The 16,188-nt window shown below is 45.7% G+C and overlaps 2 protein-coding genes across 2 annotated transcripts; one reads left to right on the top strand and one right to left on the bottom strand.

The window, feature by feature from the left end:
* Window positions 1–5,189: 5,189 nt before the first annotated feature.
* Window positions 5,190–6,321, bottom strand: VC83_02477 (uncharacterized protein; the record flags this gene model as incomplete). Its single annotated transcript, XM_024466138.1, has 3 exons — window positions 5,190–5,206; window positions 5,667–6,260; window positions 6,315–6,321. The coding sequence occupies 3 exons, from the start codon at window positions 6,319–6,321 to the stop codon at window positions 5,190–5,192; spliced, it is 618 nt and encodes a 205-aa protein (XP_024326491.1).
* A 6,294-nt stretch (window positions 6,322–12,615) lies between these two features.
* Window positions 12,616–15,798, top strand: VC83_02476 (uncharacterized protein; the record flags this gene model as incomplete). The annotated part of the gene is made up of 4 exons (XM_024466137.1): window positions 12,616–13,014; window positions 13,072–13,327; window positions 13,478–14,247; window positions 15,301–15,798. The coding sequence occupies 4 exons, from the start codon at window positions 12,616–12,618 to the stop codon at window positions 15,796–15,798; spliced, it is 1,923 nt and encodes a 640-aa protein (XP_024326490.1).
* Between the last annotated feature and the right edge of the window lie 390 nt (window positions 15,799–16,188).

Raw genomic sequence — 16,188 nt, 5'->3', positions numbered from 1 at the left:
GCGCCTTCGAGTTGCAGCTAGGATCTATTCCGTAGACCACCGCAAGCTACGTCACCGTTTACAAGGCATACCTTCACGACGCGATATCCAAGCCAACTTATGGAAATTAAGTAACCTAGAGGAATCAGTTCTTGTTCAGTATATACTTGACTTAGCTGCTAAAGGGTTCCCTCCTCAGTTGTCTATTGTTGAAGATATGGCAAATTGACTACTTGCAACACGTGACGCGCCACGCGTCGGGTCACGTTGGGCTTCAAACTTTGTTAAGCGCCATGTAGAGCTCCGGACACGCTTCCAGCGAAAATACGACTACCAGAGGGCTAAGTGCGAAGATCCAGAAGTCATTCGTGGCTGGTTTGAGCTTGTATGGAACACAATTCTAAAGTATGGCATCAACAATGCAGATATCTACAACTTTGATGAGACTGGGTTTATGATGGGCGTCATCTCAAGCGCAACGGTAGTAACGAGCTCAGATGGGCGGGCAAAGGCAAAAAAGGTGCAACCTGGCAATCGGGAATGGGTTACAGTAATCCAAGGCGTTAGTTCTCAAGGTTGGGCAGTGCCGCCATTTGTCATTGTGGCAGGTAAAAACCACCTTGCATCTTGGTATGAGAATAGCGGATTTCCAGCAGATTGGGTAATCGCTGTTACTGCAAATGGCTGGACTACAAACGAGAGAGGTATGGATTGGATTAAGCATTTTGAGAAGCACACAAAGCCCCGGAGTGTTGGTGGTTATCGCTTGTTAGTCCTTGATGGTCATGAGAGCCACCACTCAGACAAGTTTGAGGAGTACTGCAAAGAACACAACATTATTACGCTTTGTATGCCTGGTCACTCTTCCCATATACTCCAATCACTTGATGTTGGCTGTTTTGGCCCATTAAAGAGAGCTTACGGTCAGCAAATTGAAGATATGATGCGGGCTCATATTATTCACATTACTAAGGATGACTTCTTTCCTGCCTTCCACACTGCATTTAACATTGCAATGACAGAAAGCAATATTCAGGGAGGGTTCTGAGGTGCTGTGTTTCTTCCATTTAACCCTGAGAGTGTAATATCTACACTTGACCTTAGGTTTAAGACGCCAACACCTCCAACCTCTCGCCCAAACACCGCTCAACCATGGGTTTCTCAGACACCAAATATCACAGTCTACTTTCATTAAAAACTGAATTGCACATCATCAAAATAGCTCTCCAACCTCAATCTATGCAGCTGTTGACCAGTTTAGAAAGGGTGCATCGCAAATAATGCATCAATTAGCATTGTTAAAAGCAGAGAACCAAAACCTGTGACAGGCAAATGAAGTGCTAAGCAAGCGCCGGAGAGCTAAAAAAACACGACTACAGCAAGGAGGATCACTTAGTCAACAGGTAGCACAGGAGCTACAGGACGAGAGGGATGTTGTGCAGCAAGTAGAGCAAGAAATAAGGGCAAGTAGTGGTCGGAAGCCAAGGAAAGAAACCCATGCACGTCGCTGTGGCAAGTGTGGTGAGACTGGACACAATGCGCGCACTTGTCAGATTGTAATAGACAGGTCTGAGGAAGAGGACTCCGAGTAGTTTTAATTAATTTATATTGTTGTGGTGGATTTATCGCAATTCTTATGGGGTAGTCGCGATATTTTGGCACTTTCGCTTGTTTGGCACTTTCGTTATACATGCACGTTAGTCGTAATCATAATCATGATTATTGATAAAGCGTATAATGTGGTTTATCAGTACCCGGTTAATATCAGTACCCGGTTAACTTTTTCGTACCTTCGTACGAAGAATTAATATTAAACAACAACAACGAATTAAATTTAACTAAACTAATTGCGGATCTACTAAAGGTTATACAGTGATAGTATCTTGACACATTCTTGAATTATGACCAGTCTCTCCCCAAGTGCCACAGCGTCGTACGGTCAGATTCCCTTTGCCTTGAACACCCCCTCCTGAACGCCTATCGTGTCGAATCTGCTCGTCTAACTCAGTTTGACTTAGAATATCATGCGCATCCTCGACAGTAAGTACACCCCCTTGACAAATACTTGTCTTTTTAGCTCTACGGCATTTACTAAGTGCCTCATTTGCCGTACGAAGTGAATGTATCTCAGCTTGTAACAAAGTGACCTTGTGAGCTAAAAGCTCTGTCCCCTTTGCTAATGAAGCAACTGTCTTAAAAATAGGCGTCGGCGAGCTTCCTTGGTGACGTGCAATACGACCTTTAACTAAGGTTGTTTGTGAAAGACCGAAGCTCTTGAAGCGTCTGAGAGACCCAAGGGTCCTCATCTACCGAGGGGAGCCAAGGAGGTGTAACCGCTTGTAAGTTAACATCAAGCTTAGATATAACTACTTGAGGATCGTACGTTATTAAACCAGCTCCCCGGAATCCAGCTTGGCCATTTTGGACTGAAAGTGACTGCTCGTACGCCGCCTTGAACGCAATAAAGAACTCAACTGTAACGCTGACTTCTAAATGATAGAAGACACAGAGGTTTCTTGCATAAGGTTGCAGCTGTAAGCGCTAGCCATAGCACTAGCACTTAGCCGTAACATCAACCTTGCTGATATGATTAATATGAGCCTTAATAAAGTGCTCAATTTGAAGACCGTACGACCGTTTTAATACACTAAAGCACCCGACATCAAGTGGCTGGGTTAAATGAGAGGAATGAGCAGGCAAACAAAGGGGTATAATGTTGTTGGACTTGCAATATGCTTGAAATGCAGCTGAATCATGACTCTCATGCCCATCAAGAACCAACATTCGATAAGGGCCCTTTGCCGTATGAGCAGTATGCTTGTCGAAGTGCTTTAACCACTCAAGACCCGTCTCATTGTCAGTCCATCCATTGCTTGTTGGTTTGATAGCCCAGTCATGTGGTAAGCCACTTTCAGTATACCAAATTGCAAGGTGATTAACCCCTTGTACGACCAGAAATGGAGGCACACTTCTGCCCTCACCATTGATGCACACGATTGCTGTAGCCCATTCACGATTGCCAGGCTGAACTGCCTTGCCTCGGCCACGTCGATCGGAGCACGTAACTACCATTCCAGGACCGATCACGCCCATCATAAACCCTGTCTCATCGAAGTTGTAGAAATCGCAATCCAACACCCCATATTTAGCTCTCATGTTTCGTACGAGCTCAAACCACCCTCCAATAAGCACAGGATCTTCGCATAAGGTCCTTTGGAAGTCATAAACACGATTAAAATGCGTCTTTAGTTCTGGGCGTCGTCGTACAAATCGATGTGCCCAGAGCTTCCCAACACGCTTTCCCTGATGCGTTTCGAGGAGATAGTTGGCCATATCTTCAATACCATCCAACCGGGGTGCAAATCCTTTTGAATCTAAGTCAATTATATGTTGACTAATTACTTCCTCTTCAAGTTCAGTCAAGTTTTGGGCAGCTGGTTATCTCTCACGAATATCTGTACGACCGTTCATTCTACCGGTAAGTGTAGAATAAGGTACGTTATAGATCTTTGCTGCACAAAGACAAGTAAGCTTTTTAGTCATACGAATAGCCTCAATAGCTAAGATGATTCTAGCTTCTTGGGTATGAACAGACATACTTTATTATTGAAATAACGCGTATTGAAGCTAGGGTGTGGAGAAAATGCGAAAAGCTAACTGGGTACTGATAAACCACGTTAACGTGCATGTATAACAAAAGTGCCAAACAAGCGAAAGTGCCAAAATATCGCGACTACCCCATAAGAATTGCGATAAATCCTCCACAACAATATAAATTAATTAAAACTACTCAGAGTCCTCTTCGTCAGACGTGTCTATTACAATCTGACAAGTGCGCACATTGTGCCCAGTCTCACCACACTTGCCACAGCGACTTGCATGGGTTTCTTCCCTTGGCTTCCAACCACTACTTGCCCTTATTTCGTGCTCTACTTGCTGCACAACATCCCTCTCGTCCTGTAGCTCCTGTGCTACCTGTTGACTAAGTGATCCTCCTTGCTATAGTCGTGTTTTTTTTGCTCTCCGGCGCTTGCTTAGCACTTCATTTGCCTGTCACAGGTTTTGGTTCTCTGCTTTTAACAATGCTAATTGATGCATTATTTGCGATGCACCCTTTCTAAACTGGTCAACAGCTGCATAGATTGAGGTTGGAGAGCTATTTTGATGATGTGCAATTCAGTTTTTAATGAAAGTAGACTGTGATATTTGGTGTCTGAGAAACCCATGGTTGAGCGGTGTTTGGGCGAGAGGTTGGAGGTGTTGGCGTCTTAAACCTAAGGTCAAGTGTAGATATTACACTCTCAGGGTTAAATGGAAGAAACACAGCACCTCAGAACCCTCCCTGAATATTGCTTTCTGTCATTGCAATGTTAAATGCAGTGTGGAAGGCAGCAAAGAAGTCATCCTTAGTATGAATAATATGAGCCCGCATCACATCTTCAATTTGCCGACCGTAAGCTCTCTTTAATGGGCCAAAACAGCCAACATCAAGTGGTTGGAGTATATGGGAAGAGTGACCAGGCATACAAAGCGTAATAATGTTGTGTTCTTTGCAGTACTCCTCAAACTTGTCTGAGTGGTGGCTCTCATGACCATCAAGGACTAACAAGTGATAACCACCAACACTCCGGGGCTTTGTGTGCTTCTCAAAATGCTGAATCCAATCCATACCTCTCTCGTTTGTAGTCCAGCCATTTGCAGTAACAGCGATTACCCAATCTGCTGGAAATCCGCTATTCTCATACCAAGATGCAAGGTGGTTTTTACCTGCCACAATGACAAATGGCAGCACTGCCCAACCTTGAGAACTAACGTGTAATGGTGGGTGCACCAGATGTGAGAATCTAGCCACCCAAGGAAGGGATGATTTTACTAAGACAACACACTGTTTTAGGAAATACAGCCAAAGGGTCGTAGCTTAGACTATTCCACAATGCAGCAATCAGGTGTATGATGTATTGGAGTGGTTTAGAGAAGTTGTAACAAATGTTGAGTCTGAGAACTCAGGGATAAGGGATAAGTTAGAGGTTAACACCTCACTGACTTTTCAAAACAAGGAGTAACAAGATAAATGCTTAGAAGCTTGGAAAAGACATAGAAGTATGTGATAGTCGATTTACTGTATTGTCTGCTTGCCCTTTCTTAAGGAAAGGGCAATCCTATTTATGCCAAAGGAGTGTAGTTCTCTCATTTTCCAAGACTTTCAATGACTAACCAGTCTTGGTAACTGTAGTCAATGTAAGAGAATCCCATAGAACCATCTCTTAGGTTCCTAGCCTATAGGAAGTGAAAGGAGGTCCAAGGTCAGAGTACCCATATAGACAAATTATGTCATAACTTAACCAATCTTGTGGGTAACTAAGGAGCGATGTTGTGTAATGAATCATAGAGGGTTGTAGAAGCTTTTGGAGCTATCGTTCATGTTCCTAGGACTCTAGTTGGTAGAGATATGTCATGTGGTAGTATTAGCCCAGTAACTAAGGAGGAGATTTTCTTAATAACTTGTTCAATGAGTGTCCAAATAATATGCCGTGATGTATGTAGCATAAACAGATGTAGTAGAAGAGTTTGCAGCAATCGTTGAGTAGTATTGCTTCTGTTGTTGGTGTGATAAGCCAAGATATGTATGGTGACTTGTAGGTTTGAGGAGGAGATTTCTAAGTTTGCTCTTGAGTTTGATAGCAAACTGAGTGCAACGAATGTCAGTATGACACCGCCGAAGAGGCCACCCCCCTCCTTCCCGCCAACGTCATTGCCGCCGCCACCGAGGCCAATCAGGTGGCCCTCCTGGCCGCCCAGAGCGGGACCTCTACGAGGAGGCACGCGCCACTCGGGCTGCCCTTGAGTTGGGGCTGGCCGTGAGTAGACCCCCTTCCCCTTGGGACTCGGTGTGGTTTCGATGCTGACTCTGGCCAGCAAATTCGGTCGTCGCTGCGCCGTCTCTGGACGGAACAGGAGAGCATTCCTGCTCTCTTGGGGGAGTTGGTGGCTGCTGTGGGCAAACTGCCCACCGCTGCCGCTACCGCGGTCGCTCCGATTCGGGGTGATGGAAGGAGGGAGGGGGAGGATGGGGAAGTTGGGGCGGCCTACGGGGCCTAGGTGGGGGAAGACCCTGTGTTGGAGGGGACTCAGGCCTGGCCCTTCGCGTGGGGTCACTTCGACCCTTTGTCTCTCATGGTGGTAGCTGCTTGTTGCGACGCCGGTGAGACATTTGGGTAGGGTGGTAGCTGCTTGTTGCGACGCCGGTGAGACGTTTGGGTAGGGTCCACTAGTTTCTGCAACTATCCATTAGCCCCATCACATGGCAGCCTACCCCGATTCCCACTGTGACTCACACGTCATGTTACTAGGCCCTGGCCCTGTAACCATGACATCATGTTACTGTAGCCATAACACCAGGCCCGAGTCCCCTCCGACACAGGGTCTTCCCCCACCTAGGCCCCGTAGGCCACCCCAACTTCCCCATCCTCCCCCTCCCATTCCCCCAAGTTGGAGCAACCGCGGGAGCGGCAGTGGTGGGCAGTTTGCCCACAGCAGCCACCAACTCCCCCAAGAGAGCAGGAACGCTCTCCTGTTCCGTCCGGAGACGGCGCAGCGACGACCGAATTTGCTGCCCAGAGTCAGCATCGAAACTACCCCGGGTCCCAAGGGGAAGGGGGTCTACTCACGGCCAACCCCAACTCGAGGGCAGCCTGACTGGCGCGTGCCTCCTTGTAGAGGTCACGCTCCGCCTCGGGGCGGAACTTTGGCATGCTCTGGGCAGCCAGGATGGCCACCCGATTGGCTTCGGTGGCGGCGGCGACGACGTCGGCGGAGATGAGGGGGGTGGCCTCTTCAGCGGCCAGGAGGGCCGCAAACTCTTCCCCAAGGAACCAGGGCAGCTTCCACCAAAGTCAGCAATGGCCAACCAAACCAAACACCGAACCCCACAAGAAAACCTACCGGGACGCAAGGCGAGTGCTGCGCGGTGCAGTACCCACACTCTGAACTGGTCGAGGACCAGATGTAGTCGTGGGACTGAATCCCATGGGCTTTGGCCCAAAGGCAGTGCAGATAGAGCACGTGGAAGGTAACCGTAAGGGCCCCGGATGGGGTCGGAACCGGCATCTTCGATTTTTTTTTGGAATCTGCGATTCCGTCAGCCAAGCCCAAGTTATCACCAGTTTGCCAACGCGCTCCCATCACCTACTCGTTCGTTCAGATTGTGGATATACTATACAATCAGTTAGTAGACGATCAGGAAACAGATGGGGAGTGGCCACTTACTGGTCTCGGAGGTCGGTTTGTGGGCGTTGTTGTTGTGAAGTAAAGAATAAAAAACGAGAAAGTGGGCGAAGCTCTGAACTCAGATTTGGCTTACGACAATGACACCCGAATCGGGTTAACGCAGCCACCCTCCGTGTGCGATGGGGAACTTTTGACGCGTACCTGTAGCGGATATCTCCCGGTGCTCATTCGGACCATCACCACTAAGCCAGAGATCGAACAAAGAAAACAAAAAGTAGTCGCATACCAGACGGAGCTGATACGGTATTACTGCTCCAGGACTATTTTTCCATCTCCCATCACATCAGACCAATGCGGTTGTCACTAATGCGGCCATGCGCGCAAACCCTACGACAAAGAACGCCTAAGCTCACCAACGCTACCCGGATGGGTTCCGGAGTATAGGCGGGCGGCGTGCTTTGCAGACAAAGCACTCTCTTAAGACGGGGGGTAGTGTAAGGATGCCTCCGTACCTAGATACTCGAAGAACCTGTCTCAAAACTGTTACGGTCACTACAAGCATGAAATCTGATTCGGTGTGGTTTCGAAGCAGTAGAGGAGCACATAGCGAGTTACACTATAGTGGGGGATGGTAATGATGTAGGGTTCAGGGTCGATGCTGACCTGTTGCGCTGGAAGGATCAGGGCTAGGGTTGGGATAACCGAGTCGGGCCCGTTTCGGGTACTCAAGGAAACAGACGGGACGGGGTTCCCCCTTCATCTTTTTTGTATCCTTCATAGTAGACCTATAGGATAGCATCCGTTTAGCCTCCGTCTTGTACTCTCATATGCTATTACTGTGAGCTGGGTGCCCTGTGTCCTTACAAGACTGGTAAAGACCACAAGAGTCTCTACTGAGTAGTACAGCGGGAAATCGACAAGAGAAGGAAATACCTCGATGGGCTTGGGACTGGACAAACTGATAGCGAGTCGGAATTGACTGTCCAAACTGATAACTGGATTGGTGTTGTTACTGAGGAAAAGCAGATTGAAACACAGCGAAGTAGGCAGCAAATACTGTTATCACTTCGTCGCAGCGAGCGCTCAATACTCGAGACTTGTTATCCGTTGCTCTTGCTACAAAGCGGAGGCACCCGCAGACTTATCCTCAAAGTCGTAATAGATCCATTGGCCAGAGAGCACAAGAGTGCCCTGGCTTTGACGATCCTGACGACGAGGATATACTAGATGATTCTGCAGAAGAAAGGCAAAGTGAGAACGGCGAGAGTGTTCACTCTATAGACTCAACTCCCCTGGAAACACCAACCCTACTATGAACACCAACACCAGTACTACGAGGAACTTCAGCTCCTCGTGGCCGTTCAAGTAGTCGAGAAAGACGCCATCATAGACAGCCCCGAACTTTGTCACCGTCTCAGACTCAATTGCTCCTTAAAGAGTGATTAAATACACAGGCTGACGACCCAGTATTATCTGTCTTTGAGTCGTTCATGAGTATGGTGAAGGATCAGTATAGACAGAGTAATGCAAGAGGGCAGGGAGGGCAGCAGGAAAGTCACAACGAGAACATTGATAATCCTATAATACTTCGCAGTTACAGCAAGTCGATCATCAGATCCGGGAGCTATGATATCTCTTCTTCAGCAGGCATTACATGGGCCTATCCGACGAAACATTCCAATTGAAAGTACGGATAGTAGCAAATATAATGGGGTAGAGGGTTGGATAGAGTCAAGTAATACATATATATCCTAGCTAGTACAAAGAAGATATTCCTCTACTGTTGGTGGAGGCACCAGAAACTTCGTTCCAATCAAATTACCCTGTATACAAGTATAACAGTTCGTTAATAGTATCACAGCTTTAAAGTGAGCTGTTAAAGGCTGCGACTGTGACTGTAGCCCTTTATCCTAAGACCATCCAAAAAGGTCAACACATGTTGTCCAACGCGATACGCAAGATGGGCCAAGACTATGCAAATAGCAGTCTCTGGGTCTGGGTTTACCCGCCTGCTCCAGACTATTGTATGAAGCTTTAGCAGTGGCACAAGCCGAGCTATTTCGTCAATGGAAAACCTGTTAACTGTGAGTAATAAGAACCATATAGAGTTATAACCTAAAAGCCTACCAGAATTTATGAGCTACCCATCCAGGAGTATGGCTACCCATGCCCGTAAGCTCCAGTTGAACTTATCATACTCGTAAGTAAGTCGGGTCTGTGGGCGTTGAGTTGTATATAACTGTCGTAAGAGCCACCGATGGTATCGACGACGGCAATTATGCCGAATAACCAGAACATTAGCACAAGTAGCAATCGCAGTCAGTTCTAGGTCTTTGGTATTAGACATTAGATCTAATTACTATAACTACCTCTGAATTGAAGTAATATAGTAGCTACGTCGCAAAGATATTTTATAACGAAGGTGGTGGTCGAATAGGGGTAATTTGCAGTGGTGGCAGTCGCAAAAGGGTACATATAGGTACTTCAATTTATATATATATTTGTATGGCAATAGAAGTACCGCGATGTATGTTTTTCTGGGCGCCACCACCTCTCCCCCCTCCCGCCCAGTTCCAAAGCACTTACTGAAGTAGAAAAATTTATCAAAGGCCAGTATTCTACAGAGGGAACAAAGGGCTCTAGTCACATAGGGGACTACAAAGGGAACGCCGTAGGGGGTATGGCCGGAATGGGAGAATTACATACAATTTACTAGTAATTTCCCTTGTCATGTCATAGGTAAACTCACGAAAATCATGAAGATCACAACTTTTCAAATCCTCAATTCCAACTCATTTTAGAATTGCCTATTTAGGCCTTACAGTGGACTACAGTAAGCACTAAACAGGGTTATGTATGCTCTAATACTAATATATTCTAGGTATTCCAACTCTAGATAATCCGCTCCGAGTTCACACTCCATAAGGGTTTTTAAGGATTAGAAGAAAGAGAGAGCGAATTTTATGATAAATTTGAAGGAATGCAGAAAGTATGAACTTTAGTGATTTGAACTTAAATGAAATTAAACTAAGTTAACGTGTGTTTTCCTCATGCCCAGTCAGCATGTCGGCTGTGTTAGCTCAGCGATGGTAGTGTTTGTTCCAGCCAACTCAAGTTCGAATGACATTTGGATTATGTTTGCGCGGGTTTTCTGGCCATCTTTCCAGGAATCATTAACTATTGACGAAATACTACAAATCGCTCCCCTGCCCTATGAATATACAGCTGGTAGATAATTAGGACCTCTGAAACGAAGCCAGTCTCGCGAGAGCAGCTGAGTATTTCCCACCACAATAATACTTCCCTTAGATTTATAAGTTATAAGAATAACATTTCTCGACCTAGCTTATTCTGGATGAGTTTTTTCTTCTTCCACGAGCTTTATGACGGCGGAGAGAAACTCCCGAGGTGGCTGGACCATTTAAACAGAGCTAAACCCAATTGTGCTATGACGAGTCATGTCAAACTCCCTGTGTGTTAGAATTATAGTAGTTCCAGGGTTCCGTAGCGGAAGGCGGGGAAATGTCGTGGCGCAGTTAGCGCAGTGCGCTGTATTGCCCCAGAACTTCGGCACTTCGTCAAGTAACGAGCAGAAATCAAGAGCGTTAAAGTATCAAAAACTTTGAATTAAATAAAATGGGGTTAATGGGAGTCAAGAGTGAGCCACTTCTGAATTATTGACAGCAGATTTTCACAAACTATTAACTTAAATATTAAGCCTTTTTGGGTTCGTTATAACTAGGCAGGCTCTAGTGGACCATGTTCACTAACATACTAAGCCCATCAAGTAAATAAGCCAATTAAAATAAACTGATCGGGTAATTGAGACATACAAAAACCCGATTCTAAAGCGGTATAGGTGAAGAGGTCAAAGTGTTAGTTATACTGAAAATTCATCATATGGATTCCCTAATCCCATATAAATTATCCATAAGGTGCTTTTCATGAATTCCATTAGGTCAAGAGTTTTGCATGCATCTGTATATTTAATTGAGTAAAAGATTTATAACTTATTTCACATAGAGTTGCCTATAGATGACTAGAAGGAAGAACTTCTAAACCTACAAGCAGACTTCTAATATAACTGAAAAATATAGGAGAAACAGGAGGAAGTAATTTAGGGGCTACAGTATAAGATCTAAGATACTATAAGACGGGAATTCCTACCTTACGCATACAATTGTAATACTCCATACGAAATGCTTGTTAAGTTTAAGGACCGATTTGCACCAACCTCTAGAGCTAGGCTCGAAGAATAGTGTTACAGCTATGTGTTACGGCTACGGTAATATGATGTCATGGTTACAGGGCTAGTGGGGCTAGGCTCTAGTAATGTGACCTGTGAGTCACAAGGCTAGCGCTTACAGCCACAACCCCACATGATGTATAGCAGATGATATCATGGATATTTGTTATCCAAAATATCCTTGATATTCCTTTGGCACGACGCCACTATATAAGTAGATAGTATTTCCTTAGATAGGAGCTTCGTGCTCAACTCAATATAGTATTCTTTACAATACTGTAACGTGTTACTTGGAAAGCCTTTGTGTTTAATCCCCTGCCTCCTCTGTCAAGTCAACCTTCGCAAGAAACCTCTGTGTCTTCTATCTTTAGAAGTCAGCATTACAGTAGTCCCTTCCTAAATGCTGTATATGTCCATGTCGTTAGGACATGTCCAAACACTCTTAACTTTGATTCAAACGGAGGATAAAGCGGTATTCCATTACTGCTCATCCTCCTACAGTGCAAATCACCTAAGCAGATGCTCAAAATGGCAAGCGGTTCTAAAGGCAGCTGTGTATGCTAGGTCACTAAAGACATAAAGAGTCTCACGGCCCTCCATTACCTATAGATAATTAACATTATTAACTCCTGGTAAGCTGATTAGGAATTGAACCATGTCAAGATGACCTCCGCAGATAGCAGCAAATAGTGGTGTTCGCCCAAATCGATCTGGTATATCTGGTCTCGCTCCGGCTGCTATAAGGAGACTTGCTCCCGATATGTGACCTTCAGCGCTCGCCATGTGCAAAGGGGTTCGACTAAGAGCACACCTCTATTCTTGGCTGTAATCCACGGCCATGAGATGCTAACCAAGATGCTTCTTGATAGAGGCGCTAATACTAATATAATATGCGTAGATGGCATGTCACCATCACACGCGGCTGCGTCACAGGGTCATGGAGCGATAGCCAAGCTTCTCCTGGATAATAATGCCGATGTTAAATCCAGAATTTAAGCTCTGAGACTCCATTGGACACTGCTGCATCTAAAGGACATGATACAGTAGTCACACTGCTGATGGATAGAGGCGCCAACATTGAATCTAAGTCCAACTGGGGAAGGATGCCATTTGTTACTTCCACAAAACGAGGGCATATGACGACAGTCAAACTGCTCCTAAGCATGGGCGCCAATCTCAATAGCATGAGTGAAGATGGAGACGGCGCTTTACATCACGCAGCATTTAGTAGTCAACCGGCAGTAGTTGAACTTTTCCTTGAACTAGGTATCAGCCCAAACATCATCGGCAAATATGGGGAAACACCGCTGCATAAAGCCACCAGATATTTCCTACCTTGGCAGGTGAACAATGAAGGCATGGTTAGGATTCTCTTAGACAAGGGCGCTAACACCGAAGCCAAGAACATGGATGGAGAAACTCCACTGCATCGAGCTGCAAAAAGGGGTTACGAGATACAAACAAACCTTTTATTAGATGGTGGGGCTAATATCGAGGCTAGAGGGGACAACCACGACCAGACCCCATTATGCCTAGCTGCTTCGTATGGCTCAGAGTCGACCGTAAAGCTTCTTCTAAATAGGGGTGCCTGTATTGATACAAATTCTCACACGAGACAGACGCCATTACACTTAGCAGCTATGAATGGTCACGATATGGTGGTTACGATGCTCCTGAATAATAGCGCCAATATCAATGGCAGTGATCGATCAGGTTACACCCCGCTATCCTGGGCCGCATGGGGCGGCCATGAGAAGGTACTTAACCTGCTCTTGGATAGGGGTGCTAATCCTGAACTTCTCAGCACCGAACCACAACAGTTGCCCTTAGTGGAGGCTGAGGGTGGCCATGATGGGGCTTCACTCAAACACGGGAGTAATTCTGATGTTAATTTTCGTGGCGTGGATAGTGATCATGTATTGTAATAGATAGGACTTTAGATACTCTTGTATAAGAGTATCTCTATATGTTTATATACTCTATATAAAGGGGAATGCTTACGTAAGTATACTTTTAAGTACGTAGGCGTATTTATAAGTACGGGGTGTACTCTCGCGTACGCTGGCGTACGCTGGTGTGTCTTTGAGTCCGGGGGCGTACGCCAGCGTGTCTCCGACCGAGTACGGAGGCGTACCCGGCGTGCCCCTGAGTATGGGGTGGTATGCCAGCATGCCCCTGAGTATGGGGTGGTGCACCGGCGTGTCTATCGGGCTGTGACAAAGACCATCGGTTGGATTATAAACGCAAAACGAATCCTGACGGTCGCTGAGCTAGAACAGGTGCTCGCGGTCGAGATTGAAACGAGCGAATTTGACGAGACGAACATCACTGACATCGAACAATTGACTTCATACTGCTGTGGTCTAGTTATTGTCGACGAGCAAACGAGTAATGTGGCGCTTGTCCACTATACCACCCAGAAGTACTTTGAGGGCACCTGGAAGACGTGGTTCCCTAATATTCACGAGCTAATAACGGACAGTTGTTTGACATACATATCATACAATGTGTTTGAGGATCAATTCGAAACTGAAGCTAAGATTGAAGATATTCCTCGCGAATACCCCTTCTATAATTACTCATCCTACAATTGGGGACATCATTTCCGAGATGGGCCTGAGATTGGATCTAATGCTCTGAAGTTTCTTCAGAGTCAGGCTAAAATATCTGCATATGATCGCTGTGGATTTGAACCGTTTACTGGCATTGAGGAATGCGGGATAAAAACAAGTGATATAAAGGCAGAGCCCATTGCAGCATTTTTCAATCTTGAGAATTTGATGCAAGAACTCTACGTGACAGTCTTCTTCACGAGATCAGAGGCATTTGCACCCTGGCGATTGATTCTGCTCATAGTCTCATTATATGCATGGTCATAAGCATTAGACTCGGAGCCAGTACGGAACTGTTCTAGCATCCTTTGAATTCCCTTTTCGTTTGATTGGTCGAGGAGTAGATTAAAATAGAGCCGAGCTAGGAGGAACCTAATTATATTAGCACTCTCTCAGACTGGTATAAATATTATACATTTCTTTAGCTAATTCGGTAATAGTATCCTTGATGACGTGCTGCAGGTTTGGTCTCTTTCGGACAAATAGTGGGAGATCTCCGAGGCGCCTGTCAATATAGTACTGGATGTCTTCGGTGCTTGCCTGTATCTCAAGAGAAGTGGCGCCCTCAAAATACACCGCAATCTCCTGATCTGGTCGAGATGTCGCAAGAATTTTGAAACCTTCATCTTGCAGACGGATAAGCTGGCGAATAAATGGATGATGTATGCTATGACTGCCATCAAAAATCTGACATTCATCAAGGGCATCGATGATGATAAAAGCTCTTATGCATGACGAAAGCACAGATCGTAATTCGCCTAATACATCATCTTCAGAAGGACGACTCCCTTTCACTGAGTAGTAGTTCTGATAAAAGGATCTAATACTATCTGGAAGTGAGGGCTTTCGCTGCACGGCTTGTCTTAGAAGGGCAGAATAGAGCTCAACAAGTGTATGCTGCTGCCGATAGTTGCAAAAGAGGTATGTGATTCCGATCTCGTCTTGGTTAGGAAATACCTAGATGATTAATAATGATTGATGAGAGAACTGTCTTTCCGGCCCCAGGAATCCCAGGGCAGAAAAGAATCTGCTCTTCACCGCCGACCCATTGCTGAAACCTCTCCGTTTTCAGCAACCACGTCCCTGTCCTAGCTTGGTGAGAATTGAATAATTCACTCTGCTGTGTAGAAGGGCTGACTGGGCTCAGCCAAGATAGGATCCTCTCACGTTCATGATTCTCTTGCCTCTGGTTGAGTTTTTCAATACCGCATCTATTATGTTATTCAAAGACACTAGAGCGTCCAAAACAAGGATAACTTTGCTACCTTTTGGGCAGAGTTCCAGAGACTCACTGTTGAACTGGATTACTCAGAGGAGACCCTCATTGATGACCTCTGCCATAAGGTTAATACGAAGATGCAGACTGCTTTAATAGCAGAGATAAATCCAAGCTCTCTCCATGCCTTTGCACAAAAGTGCTTACTGATTGATCAGAATATCCAGCAACTTCAAATCCAAGATGCTCGCACTGTCCCTCAAGTTATTCAGCAAGCCTTTAAGCCACAAGACTTTCACAGTAAGGCTAAGCAGCCTACTACAAACCCACCTGCTGGCTTTAGACCACCAAGACTATATCGTGCACCACATCAGAACCCTGCAACTGAGAACTTAATGCAGGAAGGCCGCTGCTTCCATTGCCAGCAAACTGGACACCGAGCTTATGAATGTCCTACCAAGAATGCTCAAGTCCACGAAGTTAGCACTTATGATGCTCCACTTTCGGGAAAAGAATAACCTTCAGACAAGACGTCACTGAAGGTGTCATGACAGCCAGAATTGCAATTTCTTCCTCAATTAGATCCAGATACTCCATTCATAGTTACTTGTATGATAGGAAAATAAAAAATCAAAGCACAAGCTCTTATCGATACTGGAGCTACTGGAGGAAACTTTGTGAATGCTGTTGACGCAGAACGACTTTATTGTAGTGGTGGGTGCACCAGATGTGAGAATCTAGCCACCCAAGGAAGGGATGAATTTACTAAGACAACACACTGTCTTAGGAAAAAGAGCCAAAGGGTCGTAGCTTAGACTATTCCACAATGCAGCAATCAGGTGTGTGATGTAGTGAAGTGGTTCAGACAAGTTGCAACAAAGGGTTGAGTCCCATCGCGTCAACACATC

Source organism: Pseudogymnoascus destructans (assembly GCF_001641265.1).
Source record: "Pseudogymnoascus destructans isolate 20631-21 unplaced genomic scaffold scaffold_5, whole genome shotgun sequence".
Taxonomy (NCBI): Eukaryota; Fungi; Ascomycota; class Leotiomycetes; order Thelebolales; family Thelebolaceae; genus Pseudogymnoascus; species Pseudogymnoascus destructans.
The sequence above is the reverse complement of the archived record's forward strand: the minus strand, read 5'-3'. Positions and strand labels throughout refer to the sequence as shown.